General features: G+C 40.7%; 1 protein-coding gene across 4 annotated transcripts in view; it reads left to right on the forward strand.

Annotated features, from left to right (window-relative positions):
- The window catches only part of mef2aa (myocyte enhancer factor 2aa), a 57,633-nt gene that overhangs the window by 30,218 nt on the left and 6,844 nt on the right, over positions 1 to 20,571 (forward strand). For 2 of the 4 annotated variants that reach the window (XM_076089040.1, XM_076089042.1), the window contains exons 4-6: positions 11,158 to 11,289; positions 12,855 to 13,068; positions 20,124 to 20,308. In XM_076089040.1, coding sequence (XP_075945155.1) covers positions 11,158 to 11,289; positions 12,855 to 13,068; positions 20,124 to 20,308 — 531 coding nt within the window. Of the gene's footprint in view, positions 1 to 11,157; positions 11,290 to 11,357; positions 11,493 to 12,854; positions 13,069 to 20,123; positions 20,309 to 20,571 lie in introns of all 4 variants that reach the window. The other 2 variants (XM_076089039.1, XM_076089041.1) reach the window with 1 other exon arrangement.

Consider the following 20,571-nt stretch of genomic DNA (forward strand, 5'->3'; position numbering starts at 1 on the left):
CATAATAGACACATGAAGCTGTTTTTTATACTAACACATCGTACGGTGTAGCTGTTGGTAACGAGACGTAATAACTGAAGATAATAAATTATTCAGTCAACTTCAAACAACAAAGTAAATGCACGTCCTATGTCCAGTTTCATACTAGCAAACCTGCCAAGGACACCAAAGATGTCAAGATTTGCAAAAATAATCAGGTGCGTCTGTGCACCTGATTTTTGTTTTCTTTCCATTTTTGTAAACTATTAGACTGGAGCAGAGTAGAACCCCCACTATACCTGCCAGTGCTTATTCAAAATGATACTCTGTTCTACATCAAATGTATTCTGTAACTTATATAGGTGACTCATTTATCTTTTCATGTACTGTTTTAAAGATTGATCTTAAAAAAACAAAAGTCCCCCAAAGTAGTAAAGCACACAAAATGATGCAACTGATGAAAGTAAGTGTAGTCATATTATTTACACGTTTTCGTCATAAAACTAAAATCCTACAGCATGCTTTGGAAAATAGTTGGCAGTAGCATACATACAGTAATATGTAGTTGGTGGGCTAAAACACATAAATATTTTATTTGAAAGAGATATCATAAAATAGTATCCGTTTTTTGATTTTAAAGCTTGTTTAAATAATATTACATTGGATGAGGTCACCAGTACACATTTTACATTTTCACAATTTGGTGTCTATGTCCATAATATTGACTGAATAAATATCGGCATTACACTCCTACTATTGTTGTTGGGTTTGAGCCGTAGTTTGCATAATTATACGTTGGAAGTGCTAATGCGGTTTCATGTATTTCAGAAGATCTTTTATCTTGGTTCCATCTGTGCAGACACTGGGTTTTTCTTTTATATTTTTATCTCTGCTGCATCTGATGCTATTTTCTGATGTCTTCATCTGGTTATTCTGAAGAAACTGATGTTGCTATTGACCAAAACGTAAACCACATCACTTCCTTTGCATCAGTGCCTTTTTCTCTGGAAAGACCAAACTCAGTACCTGCTGTTGGTGCCACCTTTCTTTGTGGTGATGTTTTTCTCAATAAACGTCTGAGCTACCATTTATAGAAACATAGAATACAAAGTCAAATTAGACATTTTATATCTTGAGATGATTGCACTTCTGGTTGGAAAAATCCATAATTTCTTGTTGTCTGACTGGTGCTCGATCTTTGCATATAATTATCTACATCATTATCTATCATTGCCGGTCTATTAACAGTGGCACAGAAAGGGAAAGCAGCTGTTTTAATGAAACGACAAAGTATGAATTTAGATCTTTTAAAATTATTTTTATTTTGATCAAACTAGTGCAGTGTCCGTTGAAAACATGCCTGTTCAGAACAAACGCTTGGCCTGTGGTGTTGCTGCTTGCAGCCTTCTCAAGAAACGCTCTGTCACGACCTGGCTCTGACAGCCATGACCTATTCAGGGAGACGCAGACAGTTTACCAAAAGAAAAGAGTTTTATTTGACATAACAAGTCGTCCAATGACAAATGGTGTTTGGAACGCCGTCCTCGCGCCTCCACGGGGTGATAGGAGAGGGCCCCAGGTTGCTAGGAAGGCGGAGCCTTATAGGGGAAGCGCACCGGGCCCAGGTGCCTCCACTTAGGCGATCACCACCTCTGGTTCCTGCTGTCTTAAAGGAACATGCATAAGTAACCCAGATAGGGAACCGTCACACGCTCATACAAACAATTTGGCTCACAAAATGAATCAATTAATATACAATGCATTATTATTCATTAAATCATCCAGCATCATATTTTCAGAATTGAAAGCTCCACCTTGAATGGATGTTAAGTAAATGTATGTACATTGTGCTTATACCATACCATACTTGAAGTACTATTGGTACTCAATAGTTTTACATCAGGAAAGTTTTGAGTTGCCTTCTTATTCTGCCACTGCCATTACCAACATTCCAGTTGGAGAAAGCATGAAAAGTAAAGCAAGATAGTGTTTGCCTTAAATCCACCCTTGAAAAACTCACCCAAGTCGTGGTTACTTGCCATCAGAAACATCGCTGAAATACACTGAGCGGATGTCATTTCCAATCAGGCGTATTAGTCGCTTGTTTTGACAAAACCACTGATGTTATAAATAAGAGCATGGGTTTAATCAGCAGAGGTGTTTTGCTGGCGATAACGTTATTAGTGTTATGAGTTAGTATTGTGTCTCACACCTGGGAAATACTGTCTTACTCACAGGGGAAAGACACAGCCAAGTTGCGGCTTACTCATTGTCTCACCGGTGAAATACATTTTGATTGGCATCTGCTTCCAGTTGGCTATTCACTCGTTTTTGGACTCTCGGGAAGTGAAGAAGAGTTTGGTTGTTAGGTGGACTGCAGTTAATAAGCCGCGGTCTGCCCGCTGCGGACGCCGCGCAACATGCTCAAGTCCAAAGGCACTTCCCTTTTGGTTTCCAGCAATACCAAGTGTGAAGTAGATCAGATGAACGGCTCACAAGATATGCAAAGAACATACAGACGGACAGAAGTTTTATCAGTTTAATGTATTGTTCAATGATTTAAGTCTTGATTACACTTCATATCCAGCTCTTGGTCATTATTTATCTACTTCAGTCCTCAGTCACCACTAGGCCATCATCATATTACTTTATTCCTCTTTTTGATATTTCACCTTCGGGCTCACAGCAGCACTGCTGAGAAATCCTTTTTAAGCTAAATCAAATGTCATTGCTGTTGACATAGACTTATTGGGTTGATGTTGATTTTTCAGGACTTTTCAATATATGTGAAATTTTCCGCCAGCCCATTTTTAATATTACAGAAAAAAAAAAAGTATGTGCACTTTTGGTCTCCGGTGATTTATTGGAGTGATATTAAAATGATTTTCTATATTTTTATTGCAGTATTGCAGATTATATTAAGTATGATGGTATTATTGTACCTTTAAGTATGGGTATTTTATTTTAATAAATAGATATGTACATTCTCCGTGATGAGGTTTTTTCTCAAGCATCTTCTGTATGTTGCCACATAAATTCTAAACCTGTCAGTCAATCTGTTGTCTCTGGAGGGGATGGTACATTAACAGCATGGGCAGTCATTAACGAGTGTTTCTGAAATTCTATTACCGCCTCTTCATTTGGGGCTCATATAAACACATGATTGACTTTCTATTTCCCGTGCGCACAGAGGGTTTTGTATACCTCAGAGCAGTCATTTCACCTCGGGGCCAGCTCCAGAGTTAACTTGTGTTGCTATAGTCAAAACAAACACACCGGTTGTCCATACAACACCAGCATCTATTTCCAGACTAGTGCAGTAGGACAAGTTCAAAATAAATATCTCTCAAATATTATCAAGAAAACAAGAGCGATGGGTTACTTACAGTTATAGTATGCGGTTTCAATTTGCACCTGTGAGCAAAATGCACCCTCTGGGTTTTATACATTCTGTATATGTAATACTTTATTACGTCCTCTTTTATAAAGTTAGGAACGTGTTGTAAATTCTCCAGTTCATTTAATTGATTACCACTCTCCTCTTGATGTACAGCATTGCATCTACATTGATATCTCTTATGGAGTAATCTGACTCTGGTGAGTCTGAAAAGTCTCCTCTTGCCACAGTGAGTGGAGCAGTATTAATGGTTCTGTTTCGAGCAACACGCTGGGTTTCAAAGTGCCCCTTTTTGTAGGACAAGGACTCCTTTTCCTCTGGGCTTTCAGTGAAAAAGGGTCACCAGTCCTCTTTTGTAGTTTTCTGAGTGTAATGAAACAGTTGTGGTAATGTTCATGCGAGTATATCACATGCTGTTCTGTAATAGGTGTCCTCTGCTGGAACAGATACAAAGTAATTGCCACCTGATGGCAGACTAATGGCCTTTGATTTGTGAAAATGTAGCTTGATTATTGGAACTAAACGTGCCATAATCAGCACTAGCCCTGCTCTTTATATGGGATTTTGTAATGTGTGGCTATTGAACAGTTATCCTTTGAATTGTGCATTTCAAACCCATCATGTATTACATCTCACTGTTTTATATTGTCTCCGGTGTGTGATGCTTGTTACCAGGTTACAGCAAAGAGATTTGAGCTTTTAGCATGTGTCACTTCACCGACGTCAGAGCTTACTTTCCACCCTCTCAACTACGTATGTGTCTTTTCAAATCGAAGGTCTCTTAGAGAGCATATAATAGAAGAAGACACAAAACAACAAAAGACCACAAGCCATGCTGCCACCTTCTAATTACTAGTTTCCATTGACGCTAATGAGTTAATACGTGAAGGTCAAACATTTTGCTATGCTAAAATCTGGAGCTTAACAACAGTACAGTTTATTCAGCAAAGAGAAAAAGATGTAGGAGTTGTTAAGTTGGATAGAGTTTTATCCTGTTCTCAAAGTTTTTACTTATTATTTTATCTGTTTAAATGCCCCAAAGAAATGTCTGCTTCTGTATGCACAGGTGCTTCAGTCAGAATAGAATGGACTTCTTCTCCTTTATTTCAGCTTCCACAGAAATGAAAGTCGGATGCATCACTCGTCTGCAGTTATGTTAACAGATAAAATAGATTAAAGCATCTTTTCAGTATTTTGTAGTTAATACTTTGCAAGCTGTTATGTTAATGTTGGCATTCATTTTATATTGACTTTTACATAAATTAGACATGATTATTCTCTATGTTATCCAATTGTTGATATATTTTTCTTTGTTTTGACATTTTAGGCTTGTGCAACCTAATTATACACTATCTAGTTTACATTGTATGTTGTTATTTTTGCTGACAAGTATGTTGAAATACTTTATAAAAATGTTTTCTTTAATTTATTTAATTTCTTCATAGTCATAATACTTGTCAAAATTGTCTAACAATGGCATCAAATTCAAAACTTCTTAAAATTTCTGAAATTATGATTTTTTTCATTATTCTCACAATTAGTGTTTACTTCGGTTTATTCTTCAGTATTTCTCTGATAGACAGGGTGCACAAAAGTAATGCACTGTAATGAGTACTGTAACTGCTAATTCACTTATTGCTAGTAAGAAAAGTAATGGAAACATGATTTGTTGCCCTTCTGCAGTGACAATATGTTGGATGGCATGCAACAATGCATTAGTTCCTCAAACTGAGCTCAAACCACTTACCTGTCATAAACTGTGGTAAGGACATGAAATAGGTCAGACATTGACCTTGCCTAATTTAGTTTGATCTAGTTACAGAGCAACAGTGATGCTAGCTACGTTAGAGATCACCAGACCCACAAACCACGAGTCCACCCTCTGCGTTCTTCAATGACCTTGCGGGCTGAGCGTCTGAAATGAGACCTTGCTTTCGTGGACAGCGGCTTCTGTGAGTTAGCTTGTGCAACAATCAGCTTGCCCTTGTGCCCCCCTCCTCCCACTCTGCGTGCTGTGCGGCCAACCCCTCCTGCCCAGGGGCGAGGACGGAGCAAAGCCTGCTGGGATTGGAGGTGGGGGGGATGGGGGGGGGGTTAGCTGGCACTGTGCCACCTTCCTCTGACTGCCTGGCCTGACTGGGGGCAAAGAGGGAGGCTGCTGTGTCTCAGATTGATGAGGACAGGTCTGTGGTCTGGGTATAGAGTGTTGCAGAACAGACGTCCTGCTGGCACATCCTGCCGTCTCTGCCGCTCGCCCCCCAGCCCTCCGTACTCGCCTTATCGGAACTCCTAATTGTCCTTATGAATATTTTAGAGGCGAGCAGGAATGGGAGTTCAGGGTTGGGGGTATGGTTTCAAGGGCCCTGACAGCTAATGATCGACTCGATGACCAGAGAGAGAGAGAGCGGGAGACAGAGAGACAGGGAGTAGAAACGATTAGAACGATTTTCAATAATCTATATGTTAATGTTTTTTTGCTGGAGTGTAATTCAGTCTGATCAGTTTTTAATGTGTGCCACCTTTTCTTTATGTGGAGTGGGAACAGAGTGTGTTCTCATTCTTTTTAATCTGTAGATAATGATGACATTGGTTTGCCTTTATCCTCAATTTGTAGTTGAATTCCCTCTTGTCTATACTGAAAATATGCAGTCTGCTGATTGAGACTGTTCCCTCTGACTATGGCGGCTAATAGCTTTGTCACATCAGTCATTCACCACAGTCTCAGAGCAGAACGCTCCAAAGGGACTGCTCACTGCACAGCAATTTCCTTTTATTCAGTAAGATGGATGAGCTATTTTTAATTGGCAATTTAGTTGGTCAAATGCAGGTAATCCTTTGCAGTATACAATATAGAATATGATTAGTTTGTCCGTGTATTTATCTATCGCTGGTTTAGATTGTATGAGCATGACTCACTTCGGATTAATATCTCACTACAATCCGAGTTCATTGTGGTCTGTCCGTTGCCATTCTGTCAGGTGGGGATTGAATCTCACTATGTATATACAGCTACAAGAAAATAATATCAAAATAAAATACAGACGGTCGAGTTGCCCCCTCCTGCTGCCCTTCCTGTCCGCTGTGTAACTAGACAATGGCGTGAGCCACAGGAAGGACATGAATCCAGCCTCATATCCTCATATCAGTCAGTAATGTGCAATGTTCATGAGATTAAACAAGATATGTCTGGGAATTACAGAGGTCTCCTTATCTAATTGCCCCTCACTTTCAACTCACAATACGTGGTGGGAAAATGGCGAGAGAGAGAGAGGGGCCATTCCCCTCAAGTGAAGACTACAGCACCACAGGGGAAAGAGAACATGATGGTAGTGAAAGTCTCTTAAGATGTTATATAAGAGCAGAAATATTCCTTCGCAGATAAAAGCTTTCCTATCAGCCGCCTCCCCGCGCTGATTTCCTAGTGCGTTCACACTCAAAGAAGCCCTTTGATAAGCACATTAGATGGAACGGCCTGGACACAATGGTGATGTCATGAGGATTAGCACGCTACCTCGCTTAGTGTAGCGGCAGGCGCAAGGGCTAATTCGCAGCAACTGCAGTGCGAGGAGACCCGGCTGAAATGAGGTGAGGGGAGGCCGCGGCAACAACAACAATCGGTTAAAATATAGCTTTTATGTACTTTAGGGAAGGCGGGAATAATGCATTAAACATTCCACTTTTGGAACTTTCTGTGTAATTTCCAGTTGGTTCGCCATCTTGCTGTTGGCCACTATAAAAATTAGTATTTCCCCCCCCAACAACAGCAAGATCCGCAGATGAAGTGGTGCACCAGTCAAAGGTCAGGTGGTGCTCTACCAACAGTGAAAGCTACTGTCAGTAAAAGCTGATGTGATTCAGGCACAATGGAAGAAACAGCCTCTTCGTGCCTTCCTTTCAGCCATCTCCCCCACCATTTTGAAGTTCAGCTTTTATACCAAACCACTATCTATCTCCTTTCACCCTGCCTTCTGTTCACGTACAGTTTGTACAGTACATGAATAAGTTAAATGCAGAAAGCTCTCTTGACACAAGAGAGGGAGAACATCAGAGTGAAATTGTTTTCCAAGACTCGCAGCAGCATTGCACGTTGCTCGGGCCCATTTCACTGAGTGTACTCCTCAAGAAACAGGTGATGTAGGTGGCTTATGCAATGGTTTGAGTTTTATTTTTAATCCATGGGATAGTGTTTGCTTCAATTTTGCCATAAAAAAATGTGAATACAAGGCTTAAAAGTAAATCTAAGGTCTTGAATTGACCTGTCTAAGGAATGTGTGTATATATATATATATATATATATATATATATATATATATATATATATACTATATATATATATATATATATATATACTATATATATATATATATATATATATACTATATATATATATATATATATATATATATATATATATATATATATATATATATATATATTATATACTATATATATATATATATATATATCTATATATATATCTATCTATATATATATATATATATATGTATATATATATATATATATATATATGTATATATATATACTGTATATATATACTGTATATATATATATATATATATATATGTATATATATATACTGTATATATATACTGTATATATATATACTGTATATGCATAGCAGTTCTTAAAGTACTCATTGGACAGATTAGATTTCTGGAAAAAAGAATCACATTTATATATAAAATCAAAGTGGTTTTCAAGGTTGCGCTTCGCTGCTCTATAGCCTTCTGTGCTGAACATATACTGCAAATCTGCAGAGGCACTTACTGTGCTGAATGTTCCCTATGGTTACAGCTACTGTAGGTTGATAGTCAGGGCTCAGGTGGAGATGACGAATAGATGTTTCCTTCATGATAAGGAAGCCTCAAAGCCTCCTGCAATGGAACATGTTTTTTTTAAGAGAAGTTCAAGTATCACACAAGCAAACGGATGGACACACATACATGCACGCAAAGACAATGGTGCCCAGTTGGTTTGACGTCAGCCACACAGAGTCTCATTTTTATTTGAAGAGCCACATTTCTATCAATACAGGTTTGGACTGCTGTGAGAAAATAGCAGCTGGCCTTGTTCCCACTCATCTTTGTGAGCCTCTCAGGACCTTGTGAATAGATTACACAAGTTCCCTTGTCCATACTCTCTCCAGCCCCCCTCCCGCAACAAACAGCCCATATCTCTGCTGTGAAAATCCCAACCTCTGCTGTATTCACATCCAGCCAACTTTACTTTCCAAAGCTGAAACCCCACAACTTGATTCAACATTTGAGAGGCATTTTGAAATGGCTTTTTATCCAACTATTCATTATGCAAAAAGAGGTTACCTATCTAACTGTTCGGTAAGTTTGACTCCTTTTTAGGTCAGACCACTTGACCAGTCTTGAGCAGTCTGCAGCATTGACATGTAAGAGCAAAGCTGATCTGGGGTCGGGTGGCCTTCAGGGCTCCATGTGGTCCCTTCTACGGCCATATCTCTGCGCCGCTGCCTCTGATTGGCTAGCGTGGGGAGCCACGTCTTGACAGGTGTTTGGAAAAGGGACACCTGTTTGGCCATGTGCTGGTCCAGTGATCCATTCACTAGGAGCTATGGGTAGTGTCTGTGGGACGCCCAAAACATGCCAAGTCATTTAACAAAGAATTACGGCCATGCTCTGCCAGGCCTTCAATGTTTTATGCCTCAGAACGCCACAGCGACGATTAACTCTTGCACACCGAATGTTGTCCATACACAGCACCTTCAATGCATCTTTGTGAGGAGAATATGTATTGGTGATTACTGTAATGTTTCATGGAACAGATCTGGTTGCTGCCTGCCCTTGTCTGCTGCTATCTGGTTCCCGCTCACCCACTGTGCTGCTGTAACCCCTCCCTAAATGGCTTGGGCTGGTGGGTGCGGCGAACCGAATGCTGGCCAGGCTTGTTGTGAAAGTAGAGCAGCCCTGCCCATCTCACACAGCCGTGCCCGACCAGTCCGACCAACATGTTCCCATAATGAGTAGGTTGGAACCTAAATTTGCAGGTTGAGATCAGATCTGTGGCTCACTGGTGGAGAAAGTGCATAGTTTAACTACAGTAAACACAGGCCTTTCAGGACCCTAACTAAAGAGGGTTCATTCAGTAAACAGGAAATGAACCAGCAAGGCGTTTTCTTAGAATGAGAAGAATGCCACTCCTCTGTACCGCACCAAACAGTAATGCATCTGTGTTACAATGCTGGCCATTCATTATCTAGAGGACGTCTCCCTCTCTCTGTCTCTCTGTCTCTCTATCTCTCTCTCTCTCCTCTGGGCATTGTCAACACTTCCTATGTTTGAAGAGATGTGGGTGTCTGACTGAACTTCTGCATTTATGTGCACAGCGTCACGGTTCTGTAGATTAACATTCCTGTGGCCCCAAAACGTACATCGCTTCGAAAATGTCTGCATGTGAATGCACGGGGACGAAGTGAGCAGCGAGGGATTTAGAATCATCTGGGTTTAATAAGCAACGATATTATGCAGGACTCTCATAAAGCCATGGCACAGGTTTTAGGAAATGTAACTGAGGTTGTGGTGAGCAGTGCTGGGTTAGCCGCATTGTCTGCACAGGCCTAAACGTACTGTCACATCGCTGTCAGAGGATGTAGCAGCTGTAGAAACCCCCCCCCCCCCCACACACACACACACACACTTGCCGCACACACTCCTACTCATATAGTTTCTCTTTCGCCCTCTTTCACACACACACACACACATTTTCCACTTTCTTGGGTGATGAAGACCAGAAACAGAGAGTGCGGTCTCATTAGTGCGTGTAGGTTCCTCTCGTCTGGCTCACACTCTGACCCCTGCATCCACAGGAGTCAGTGACCTTCCTGTAGACGCGAGGCCTCCGAGGCAGCCCACAGACAGGGCAGGGCGCTGCTGTGGACCTGCAGTAGTCTGATAGAGGAACCTTGAGAGCCACACATAAATCATGTTTTGATGTACACTGCCTTGATATCACATGCTGTCACATGCTGTCAGCAAGTCTTGTTAACACCGCTATTCAGAGCTGTAATGAGGAGCAGAGAACAGCCTGTAAGAAAGTGAGCAAAAGAGCACTGCGTTGCATTTAACTTGTGTGACATCTTTTCTTTCTCTTTTTTTTTTCTTGAAGTTAGAATAGGCCATTTATTACATCAAACCACCGTATGTACTTATGAGTGCTTTGCTTTTACAATAATTGCTCAATTTCATGCTCAAATAAGCATCTTTGACCACATTTGATTATCCATTTCCCCCCCCCCCCCCCCCACATGCATTAACATTGATGATTTGACAAGTGACAACTATACTGAATTACATACTGGGACTGTTTTAAAGGGCTCTACTGTAGGATCTTCATATGCAGGGGTTTCTTCCAGCTGGTTGGCTTACGATAACTGAAACATAATGAAAAATGCAAAGACACACTTGCAGCAAGAGAAGGAAGAACACAGAGGGATGGTGTAAGGGAGGGGGGGGAGAAGAAAAAGAGGAAAAGGGAGGAGGACAATATTTAGTTTCTCTGAACACCTCTGAAGGGTGAAAGGATATAGAGTGACATGTCAGTTGGTGCAGAGCCTTGTTTTGAACTTCAGTTCAGCCTAGCATTGGTGTAGCAGCTGTTCATGTTGTACTGCAACAAAATAAAGAAATTGGAGGACAGATAATGATTTTTGTACATGTTTGATTTATATTTTATATATTGGGTACTGGGATACTGCTATATTGTTTCTCTTCAATTGTGCAATTTCCTTTCAGAAATTGAGAAACAAAGGCCATAATGACTGTGCTAGTCCTGATCCTGAAGACTGTTTTGGGCACAGCCCCCTCATGGACGACCATTTCGGCAAACTAAACGAAGAGAGTGATTTAATGTACAAGCGCTGTGGTGTAAGTACTTCCTTTTGTCTCCTACTGTTTTGTGTTGATTCCTGTCTTTATGTTGATGTTCACTACAGGCGCTAAACAAGAAAGAACACAGAGGTTGTGATAGCCCGGACCCCGATGCCTCATATGTCCTCACTCCTCACACAGAAGAAAAGTATAAAAAAATTAATGAGGAGTTTGATAATATGATGAGAAATCATAAAATCGTAAGTACTGTCAATGCAACGTTTTTGCTTGGCTTTGTGGCACAAAGGATTTTCACTCTTTTTTTCATTTAACTTTTTCCTCTTTTTGTTACCCCCCCCCCCCCCCCCCCCCTCAGAGCCTCTGTCAACTTCTTTCAGAGCTTCTCTAGCTTAAGATTAATGCTCCCTTCACTGGGTGTGCATTTGTTTCTTATGTTGATTTGTTCTGCAACTGATATTTTGGCACACCCTGATAAGATCACATTTCATGTGAACAGGTGAAATGTTGCATGCTTCTGCTGGAAGGATTACACCCTAGTATCATGGTCATGTTATCATAAATCAAACAGCAGTCGCTATTTAAACACATCAGGAATGTGCAGTAAATACTTACTCACATATCGTGATAGTTTATCCTAAAGATCTGCAGGTTCTGTGATTCTGTTTTTTTTTTTTCATCTCAAACCTGATTTTCATCTCTTAACATAAAAAAAACACAGTTCCTTGGTAATGTAAAATGTAAAAATTCTCCTTTTGAATCTTTCTGTTACCTCTCTCTCAATGCATTCTAGCATAAAATATCTCTTACTCCTGAACAGCTCCAGCATTGAAGTGTTCCCAGAGCACACTAACACTACACTATCATTTAGCATCTTCACTCTCCTTCATCAAGTACCACAATGGCTCACCCTCTAAAATACCACAAATCTTTTGTGATCTTATCATGCGTGACAATATTAGAATTTTGCAAGAACGTAGTGCTTACTAAGCAGTCGTTTTCTCTATGTTCCTGACATGAAGAGCATCACTTTGCCATTAACAAACTAATGATAACACCTGACTGGCTCACTGGATAATGCTATGATGAAACGTTCTCACTGCCACCTGTCATTCTCACTTATGCGTTGCACAGTCAGTACTTTGTAGGTAAATGCAAGTGAGTCAAGATTCTTGTAGTTGCGAATCCCCACCACCCCTCTCTGCTGCACTCAGAGACACAAAGGTGTTTCAAAAGGCAAAAAGTACATTTGTAGTGCTGACTGCTGCAATGCCAAAGTGATCACCTGAATGCATGTTTTTTAGTTTTCTGTGTGTTGCTGTAACACCGAGGATTTGTGTGTATTCTTTGTCTGATGTTAACGAGATGTTAATAAACTGTTTTGAAGGTGGCAGAAATGTTTCTTAAAATGTTTTGTTATAAAGCAACAGCCGAGTTTTAAATGTGCTGTGCAGTGTGTCCTTGTTTAATAAAGCAAACCCTCAAGGGAAGCTCTCTGTTAATGATGCCATGACAACCACTGACCCGTCAGATTCATCATTAGACCTTGGGTTTTGAGTGTGTTTGTGTGTAAACCTCTGTGTGTGTTTGTCTCCCTCTTGTAGCCCACAGCATTGCCTCAGCAGAACTTCTCCATGCATGTGGCAGTGCCTGTATCCAATCCCAACGCCATGTACCAGCCAGGAGGGACTCTGGGCAGCCAGGCCCTGGCAGCAGCCGCGGCCTCCCTTAGTGACATTGGGATGCTGTCCCCTCCACAGGCCTCTCTGCACAGGAATGTGGGCTCAAGTGGAGGACCCCAGAGGCCCACCAGTGCAGGTTAGTAGACAACAACCCCTGTTAATTGGTCAAAGTGGTGTACAGAGGACGCTCCAAACCACTCAGCGGGATTTATTTACGTAATTGATTAAACGCCCTTTCTGTGTTTTCATACGTGATTATATCATCTTTCTAATAATTCTGACAGCATTCTGACAGGTTTTTTTTGTGGAATAATTTGACAATTCTGGTGAGAACCGATGGTTGTCATCCAGGAAGACATTAGCTTAGCATAGCATAGAAGCAGGGGGGAAAAGCTAGCCTGGTTCTCTCCAATACTTAAACTAACTTACTCCTCTGACGCTCATTACCACATTATATCTTCTTTGTTTAATAACAGAACTGAATAATGTGTGGCTTTTAGGGAGTTACAAGCTGTATTACTCTTAACTATTTTTTTGGATGAACTAATGTTTGCCTAGCATTTCTCTCAGAGTCTACGCTGGTTGCTTGGCAACTTCACATTGACGAAAAAACCACTTACTCCATCCAACCATGATATAGTTGTGGCACATAACCCCCGTAAAACTACAATGCTTTAGCAGTGTTGCTCGGCTAGCTGTTTCCTAAAGCTTACATTTGTTATGCTAAGCTAGGCTAATTGTTTCTTGGCTCTAGCTTCATACTTAGCGCATAGACATGGGTTTGATATCAATCTCATTATCTAACTATCTGCAAGAAAGTAAACAAGCATATGTTTAATGTTTTGCTATGGTAACTTCAAGGGTTTTTTGGTTGTCTCTGATGCATATAGAGTTTTATAAAAAAAATTCTAGGTGGCTTTGGATATAAACGGCCTACGGTCAAGCAGTCATGTCATAACACACTTGAGCTCATGTTTGTGTGATATCTTTTTTCACACCTTATCATCCCACTGTTTACTGTACCTGCATTGTGGAAAGATAATGTCAGTCTACGGTAGTACTTGTTTAGACTGTTCTGACTCAGTCAGTCCAGATGGCTTTTGGAGATTCAGCTACACTGCATATGATAGAAGTACAGGCAACAAGTTGTGAAATGCTTCATTCAAAATTAAACACATGTAAAAAAAAATTGTCTAACACCTCCCAAAATGCAGGGGGGTTTACTTCATGGCTGTTTTTCACAATAACGCCTCTCTCTTGATTATTCACTGCTGTATCTGTATCTGTTCTTACTGGATCAGCGTATTTCTAAAGCTAACAACATGCCCGGGCTCATGCGGCAAACTTGCATTCTGCTTGATTTAAGTGTATCTCTTGAAAGCGTCTACTTGGTAGGGTTTTCATTTGACTGTTAAGAGAGGATACAGTAGATGATTTCTAAGTGGAGAATAATTGTTTGTTGCAGGTGCGTCCTCATAATGGAATTCTGCAGTCACCATCTCCGACAAAACACCATTCTGAACGCAGCTTGATGTAGCTCTCTTTAGTCATACAGTGTATTGAAAATGTTCCCATCATGGGGACACTGGCGAGAGCACATGCCTCCCTTTCGTGCGCTGTGAAGTTAGATCGACATGACATTTCCATGTCTTGTCTGGCATCTCCATCACATGCTCTGCTAGCTTGCAGAAGGATGCAGATGGTTAATCGTATCACTCTGTGCATCTCATTAGGTGGCATGCTGGATAACGCAGTCATTTCAGTGCCAAGTGGTATGGGCTCCAGCCCAGTGGGTAGGTCCTCCCGGATAGATTTATTAGCTCTCTGTAGCTCTGCCCAATAGGCCTCCTGCTTAGCACTCGAGCTGGATAGTTGCGTACCCATCTGTGATTGGTCCAAGACAGTTGTCACTATCTATCCCTGACTATATTTCCACTGCATGCGTAGGGAATACAAGTGTTGCTTCTCTCCACAGAGGAAATGTATTATATGCTTGTTAAATGCATGTGTGAGAGATGGGAAATGGATCAGCAGCATTCACAAAGTGTGGTGTTTGTGCTTGAAACCAACTCGAGTATAACCAGGCGTGGCAATTAGCTGTCCAACTGACTTTGACGGATAAATAAACACAGCGTTTCCTTTCAACTTGTCACCTCTATGTAGCCCTCCCTCATCCTGTTTCCTTCCCTCTATTGACAGGTGCATCTGTTTTCCCCCCACTACTCTGGCAGCCCTTATAAGGCTGGAGAAGGTCTGTAAGATGCCTAGACCAGCATAACCCTTTAGGTATTCGGGCCATGACATCCCACTAAGTCCTCAGTACACAATGACCGGACAGCCTGTCATGGCTGCAATGTGCTGTGAGAGAGGCGAAGGCAGGTGGACTTTAACTCTTTCCTTGTCACTTAGCCCGCTGCACTCCATATAGCATTTCCGACAAAATGCAGTATGGTGTTACAAAATGGTACGATATTAAATGTGCATAGCTTGTGGACGACCACAAGAATGTAGGCTTACAATGAGATATTTGGTTAGGCATTAGAAAGTATTAGAAAGTATAAAGAGCACCTCGGATCGGTTTACAACATTTAAAGAGAGTGCTGGATACGTTTTAAGTTTAGGGTGTGGTACCGGGTCGGGGTAGAGTTAGGATCCTCTGCCAGGGGGCGTCAACATTTGGCACAGTGTGAGCATGCTGCAGCTGTTGTTTGTTCCAAGTGTGTAGAACAGCAGAGAGGGTGGAGGAACGTCTCCAGCACTGCTGTCAGATGACCATTCCTGACATAGCTCTGATTTTTCACAAGTTGCAGCTTTGACCACAGCAGAAACTTTTCAAAGTGGCCAGATGGAAGATGTGCCGTGTGACATATTTACTGTTCATTGGTGTCACCAAGTTGTGTATGTATATATATATATATATATATATATTTTTTTTTTTTTTTTTTTATATATATTTTAAATAGAAGAAGTGGATTATTTTCCACATCTTCTATTTAAAATATATAAAAAGAAATCTCTTTGTGTCTGATTTCATACTGTTACTGAGCAGTTCTATAATAGGTCTTTTCTTTCAACAGCTTATACAACTACACCTAATTGCATGCTGGTCCTTGACTGGTATGCATTCAGAAATATAGTTGTGGTGAACTTGTAGGATTGAAGAGCGTGATATCTCTTTCAACAATATTGGAGCATTATGGGCTTTTGAAACACAAAGCATGTTTGTATGTTCTGCAGATCAGGTAATGAAATAAATAGTTTGTGCAAATTGTGACTTTCAGAAAATTGTCCTCTTTTATTGTAGGTGGATTGAATGTGAAACATGTATTCAAAGTTGGAGGGTGATGATGATGGTGATTACACCCTTGCTGAATACAAAAACAACAAGAACAATTATTAACCTTCTTGCCATGTGCCTTTAGTCTTAACAAATCACCTTCTGCACATCCTGTCTGGTCGTAGTTTTCTGAGACACAACAATAGGACTGTGCATGGCATCTATTATTAGAAAACTGTTTTGGAGGCCTTGATTCGTATATATCTATTATTTCTTGTGATTCAACAAGGCATTTTCTCTTTTTGCCTGAACATGACGCACGTGGGATATTCTTTCCCTCAACCTTAAAATGAAAACGAAACATTTCAGTTGTAAACACAGCCCTTATGTAATGCCCCTTCCCAGGCCGTGTTAATAATTCAGGACAATGAACAGAAACAAACAGCTTTCAACACGCGCTGGTTTCAGTCAGAGAGGATTTATTGGCACTACCGAGCCGTTAGTGAAGTCTGAATATGGAATGAGGGCAGACATCAGAAAAGCCCACTGAAACGTTCCCGCTGAAAGGCTGGGTCTTAACTTGTGGCTGTTACCTTGGCTCAAAATTAACTTTGTGGTCTGAGTATTTGTTCAGACATGTGTTCCCTTCTTGGCAAGTATTTGAAAGAAGTGGGATTTATGTATCATCAGACATCTGAAGACATAATCAGAGGCAGATTCCAAAGATATGTGAGTCAGGTGGGTTAATACCAGTCTAAATTAGCTAGTGAATACAGCACTGATTTCTGTCTGTCATCACCCTGTGAAGCACTAGCACTGGTTATCAGCCCAATGTATGTTGGTTCAGAAGTGAACAAGGAAAATTACTGAAATGTTTATAGAAACATATACATTCTGTTTTCAGTCATGTTGTTTAACGCAAAAAAAGGACAGTTAGATGTTTAGGCTCTGTTAAAGTTACATTTTCTTTTTGTCAAAATCTCTATAAAGAACAGTGAACAATGAAGGTCGGCTATGGACACAGTAGTATTTAATAGAATAATTAAATAGCCAGAAAGAAGATTGTGTACATGGTGCTCAAAAACAGCGATGAGAGAAAAAGCTCTTTTTCAGGATAAACTTCAGGCCTGCAGCTATTCTTTTGCATTAAAATATATATTAAATGAAGGTATATATACATATAATGTAATCATTTATGTGTTGTATTTTTGACGTTTGATAAACAGATGTGTCTTGTGACAGAGCCTGACACAGAAATAGAAACTAACCAACTTCAAGCGTGACTTTGGTATTTTTCAACCTTCAACTTGTGTTTTAGTGACTAATGGGGACAGCAATCTTTTCAATTGGTACAGTATTGAGCCAGAGCACTGCAGGTGGCAGCCGCTAAACGGGCTGCAATGTAATCGCTCGGGGTGTTTCCTCACCGTCAGTGAACGTCCACTAAAAGTGCTTGTTTGTGCCACTGACGAGACTCAGGTGGTTATTATAAGTGTCTGACAACATCATGGAAAGGACAGAGAAATAACACGTTTTTCTTAGCTTTCTTTGTCTCGCTCTGAACGTAGCATCCACATTATTGTCGAAATCAGCTAACTATTCAGACATGATATTGAAAATCTTTTAGATAACGCTAAGCTATTCTTTCTGTGCTTCAACACAACAAACCCTCAACACCGACACACATCTCTTCAACTCTCACTCACGTTTTCACCGTTGTCTTCTGGCAACAAATCACATGACACATTCACAAACAGAACGCGAAGGGTAAGAAAAACCTTTTTATTTCTCTGTTGGGTCCTTTCCATAATGTTGTCAGAGACCTATATGGACAATATGAGCTTGTCAGTGGCCAAAATAAGCCCTCTTAGTGGACACAAAATGACGGAGAGCAGTTACCCCGAGCCATTACAGCCTGCAGCACTCTGGCTCAATACTGGACCAGTTTCAAAAACTGTTGTCCCCATTAGTCGCTGAGACGCTTAAACGGGGAAACCAGGGTCAAGGTTTGGAAAATAACCCTCTAAAGGTTCAGTTGGTAACTTTTTTTAAAGAAACAAACGTCAAACTGTCACTTTATCCTGACGGTAGTGCATGAGACAGATAATCTGTGAAAAATAAATCATGTTCCTCTGCCTCCTCTTAGTGCTCCTAATGGCATTTTAAAGATTCCACCGCGCCGAAGGAAAACAACCAATCAGAGCCCAGGAGTCTCTATTGCAGCTGTTGATCACTGCTTGTGAAGCTCTGTTTCTCAGTTTCTCAGTGAAGCTGAGTCTCTGTTAAAGTACAATATCAACGCTCACTGGTTGTTATCGGAAAGTCTTAACTTGCCGTATTGCGAAGCTTCAGACAATTCCTTTACATGACAGTCTATTTGCACTAACATCTCATTCCCACTGAATGACATCTTCACTGCTTTTAATCAGGTTTGCTATTTTTAGGGCCTTGGACATTTACTCTGCTAATTCTGAAAACATTTTATTCTTGCAGCAGCCAAGTCTCGTACGATCAAAGCTAGAACTGACGGCGATAGCTGCTTGTATATACTGTTGATTCAGCTGTGAGATACTATTGTCTGCTTCATAACTGTTTATTTAACCGTGAATTGTTGGTGTCCTTATCTGTAGTCAGAGGGGCTATTGTTCCATTATGTTCCTATGCAAGAGCCTACTCATTGTGCACACACTTTGTGTTTCACTGGGATACACTGAACACAATGGAGAAGTCGGCAACTTGTTGAAGTGTTACTGATCTGTTGATGCATGTATATGTTGCAACAGTATAGTTTTTACTTAGACTTACATAACTTGAATTCAATTCTAAATTCATCCGCACTTGAAAAAATTGCTTTTGTTTGCTTATTTTTTTCATAACAATTCACGGCTCCATTTTTATTACAGTGGATTTTTGTGGAATCCGCAGCATCCCGCCTTGTTCAGACGGACTCACGGTATCTTTCAATTAAAAAAACAGCTCCTGTAGGTCGACAACAACATGAAGAAGTCATATTTTCCTGAATCCTGTGTTTTAAAAAAATCAATCAAAATACTAAGTGAAGACAGTTTCCAGCGATCTAACAATCTGTAAGGGATCCCCCATTAATACAGGAGCACTTGCATTTCTTGGTGCAAGTATAATGTATTATTTGTATTAATTATTTTAAGGTACATAACATATTACAGTATTTTATACAATATGGTACAGTATCTAAAAACTGCTACATGAATCTATGCAGACATGTACTGTAGGTGTTACAGACAAACATCGATATGTTTCACTGTGAAAATGTTCATTTCTTGAAGTATGTCTCAAAGAAAATCATTCTCTGTCCACACCCACGGATAATATTCACCCTTTGCAAGAGATAGTTGTCCAGCGATAGAGTGGGAGTGAGGTGGATGGGAGTTCCTAAAATAAATTAGAGGGGACTCATCGCTTTGCTAAGAAAGGAAATGACTAATGACCATGACATGAACATTATGGTGTGAATGTGTAAGGAAGTGTCTTGCATTTTGCCATTGTTTGCGTGCACAGTGTAAAAACAACACCAAGAGATCTTTTATTGTTTTTTTTATTCAACTGTAATGGCAGCTATTTCTTTTAAGCAGTCACAGTACATTTGTCAGTGAACTGCTCCTCATCCCAAGATGCAAAGAATTGACTTTGATGTAATCATTCACAATAAAAATAAAAGGCTCATCAATTTTGAAATGGACATTTTATTTTTGTAAATGTGCAGGATAATTATCCAAGTCTATTAAAACTTCCCAGAGGGTTGGAAACACTTAACGCTGCGTGCTGCAGCAAGCTGGAAAACAATGCTGTGTGAGAGGTTTGCTTGATGACTGCGAGTGTTGTCAGTCACAGTCCGTGGTTTGATGATGTGTTTCTGTCGCTGTGTACCTCTGCAGGAAACGGTTTTGTTAACCCCAGGGGCTCTCCAGGCGTCCTCAGCTCGCCCAGCGGCAACGGCCTGGGTAAAGTCATGCCCACCAAGTCTCCACCACCACCTGGAGGGAACATGGGAATGGGAGGCCGCAAGCCAGACCTAAGGGTTGTTATCCCTCCATCTAGCAAAGGGATGATGCCCCCACTGGTGAGTACAGAGCACTCCACTGCACACAAGTATCCCCAGCTAAAGGACCTTTAAGTACCTCTGCTGCAGGGCGGACCAGAGCTTTGTTCAGTGTCATCTAGACTTTCATAGCAGAATGTTTTGCAACATTTTGCCACAACCGTTTTTGATATTATCACATCGACGTAGCATGCGAAGGACTGTTTGTCTGCCAAGTGGGACTCACTCACAGGGTGTGCAGGCCACACCTGAGTAGCGTTCTTCTTGTGCTGCATTCTTCTTCT

The sequence above is a fragment of the Anarhichas minor genome, unplaced genomic scaffold (genome assembly GCF_050575085.1).
Source record: "Anarhichas minor isolate MPS153535 unplaced genomic scaffold, ASM5057508v1 ptg000011l, whole genome shotgun sequence".
Classification (NCBI taxonomy): domain Eukaryota; kingdom Metazoa; phylum Chordata; class Actinopteri; order Perciformes; family Anarhichadidae; genus Anarhichas; species Anarhichas minor.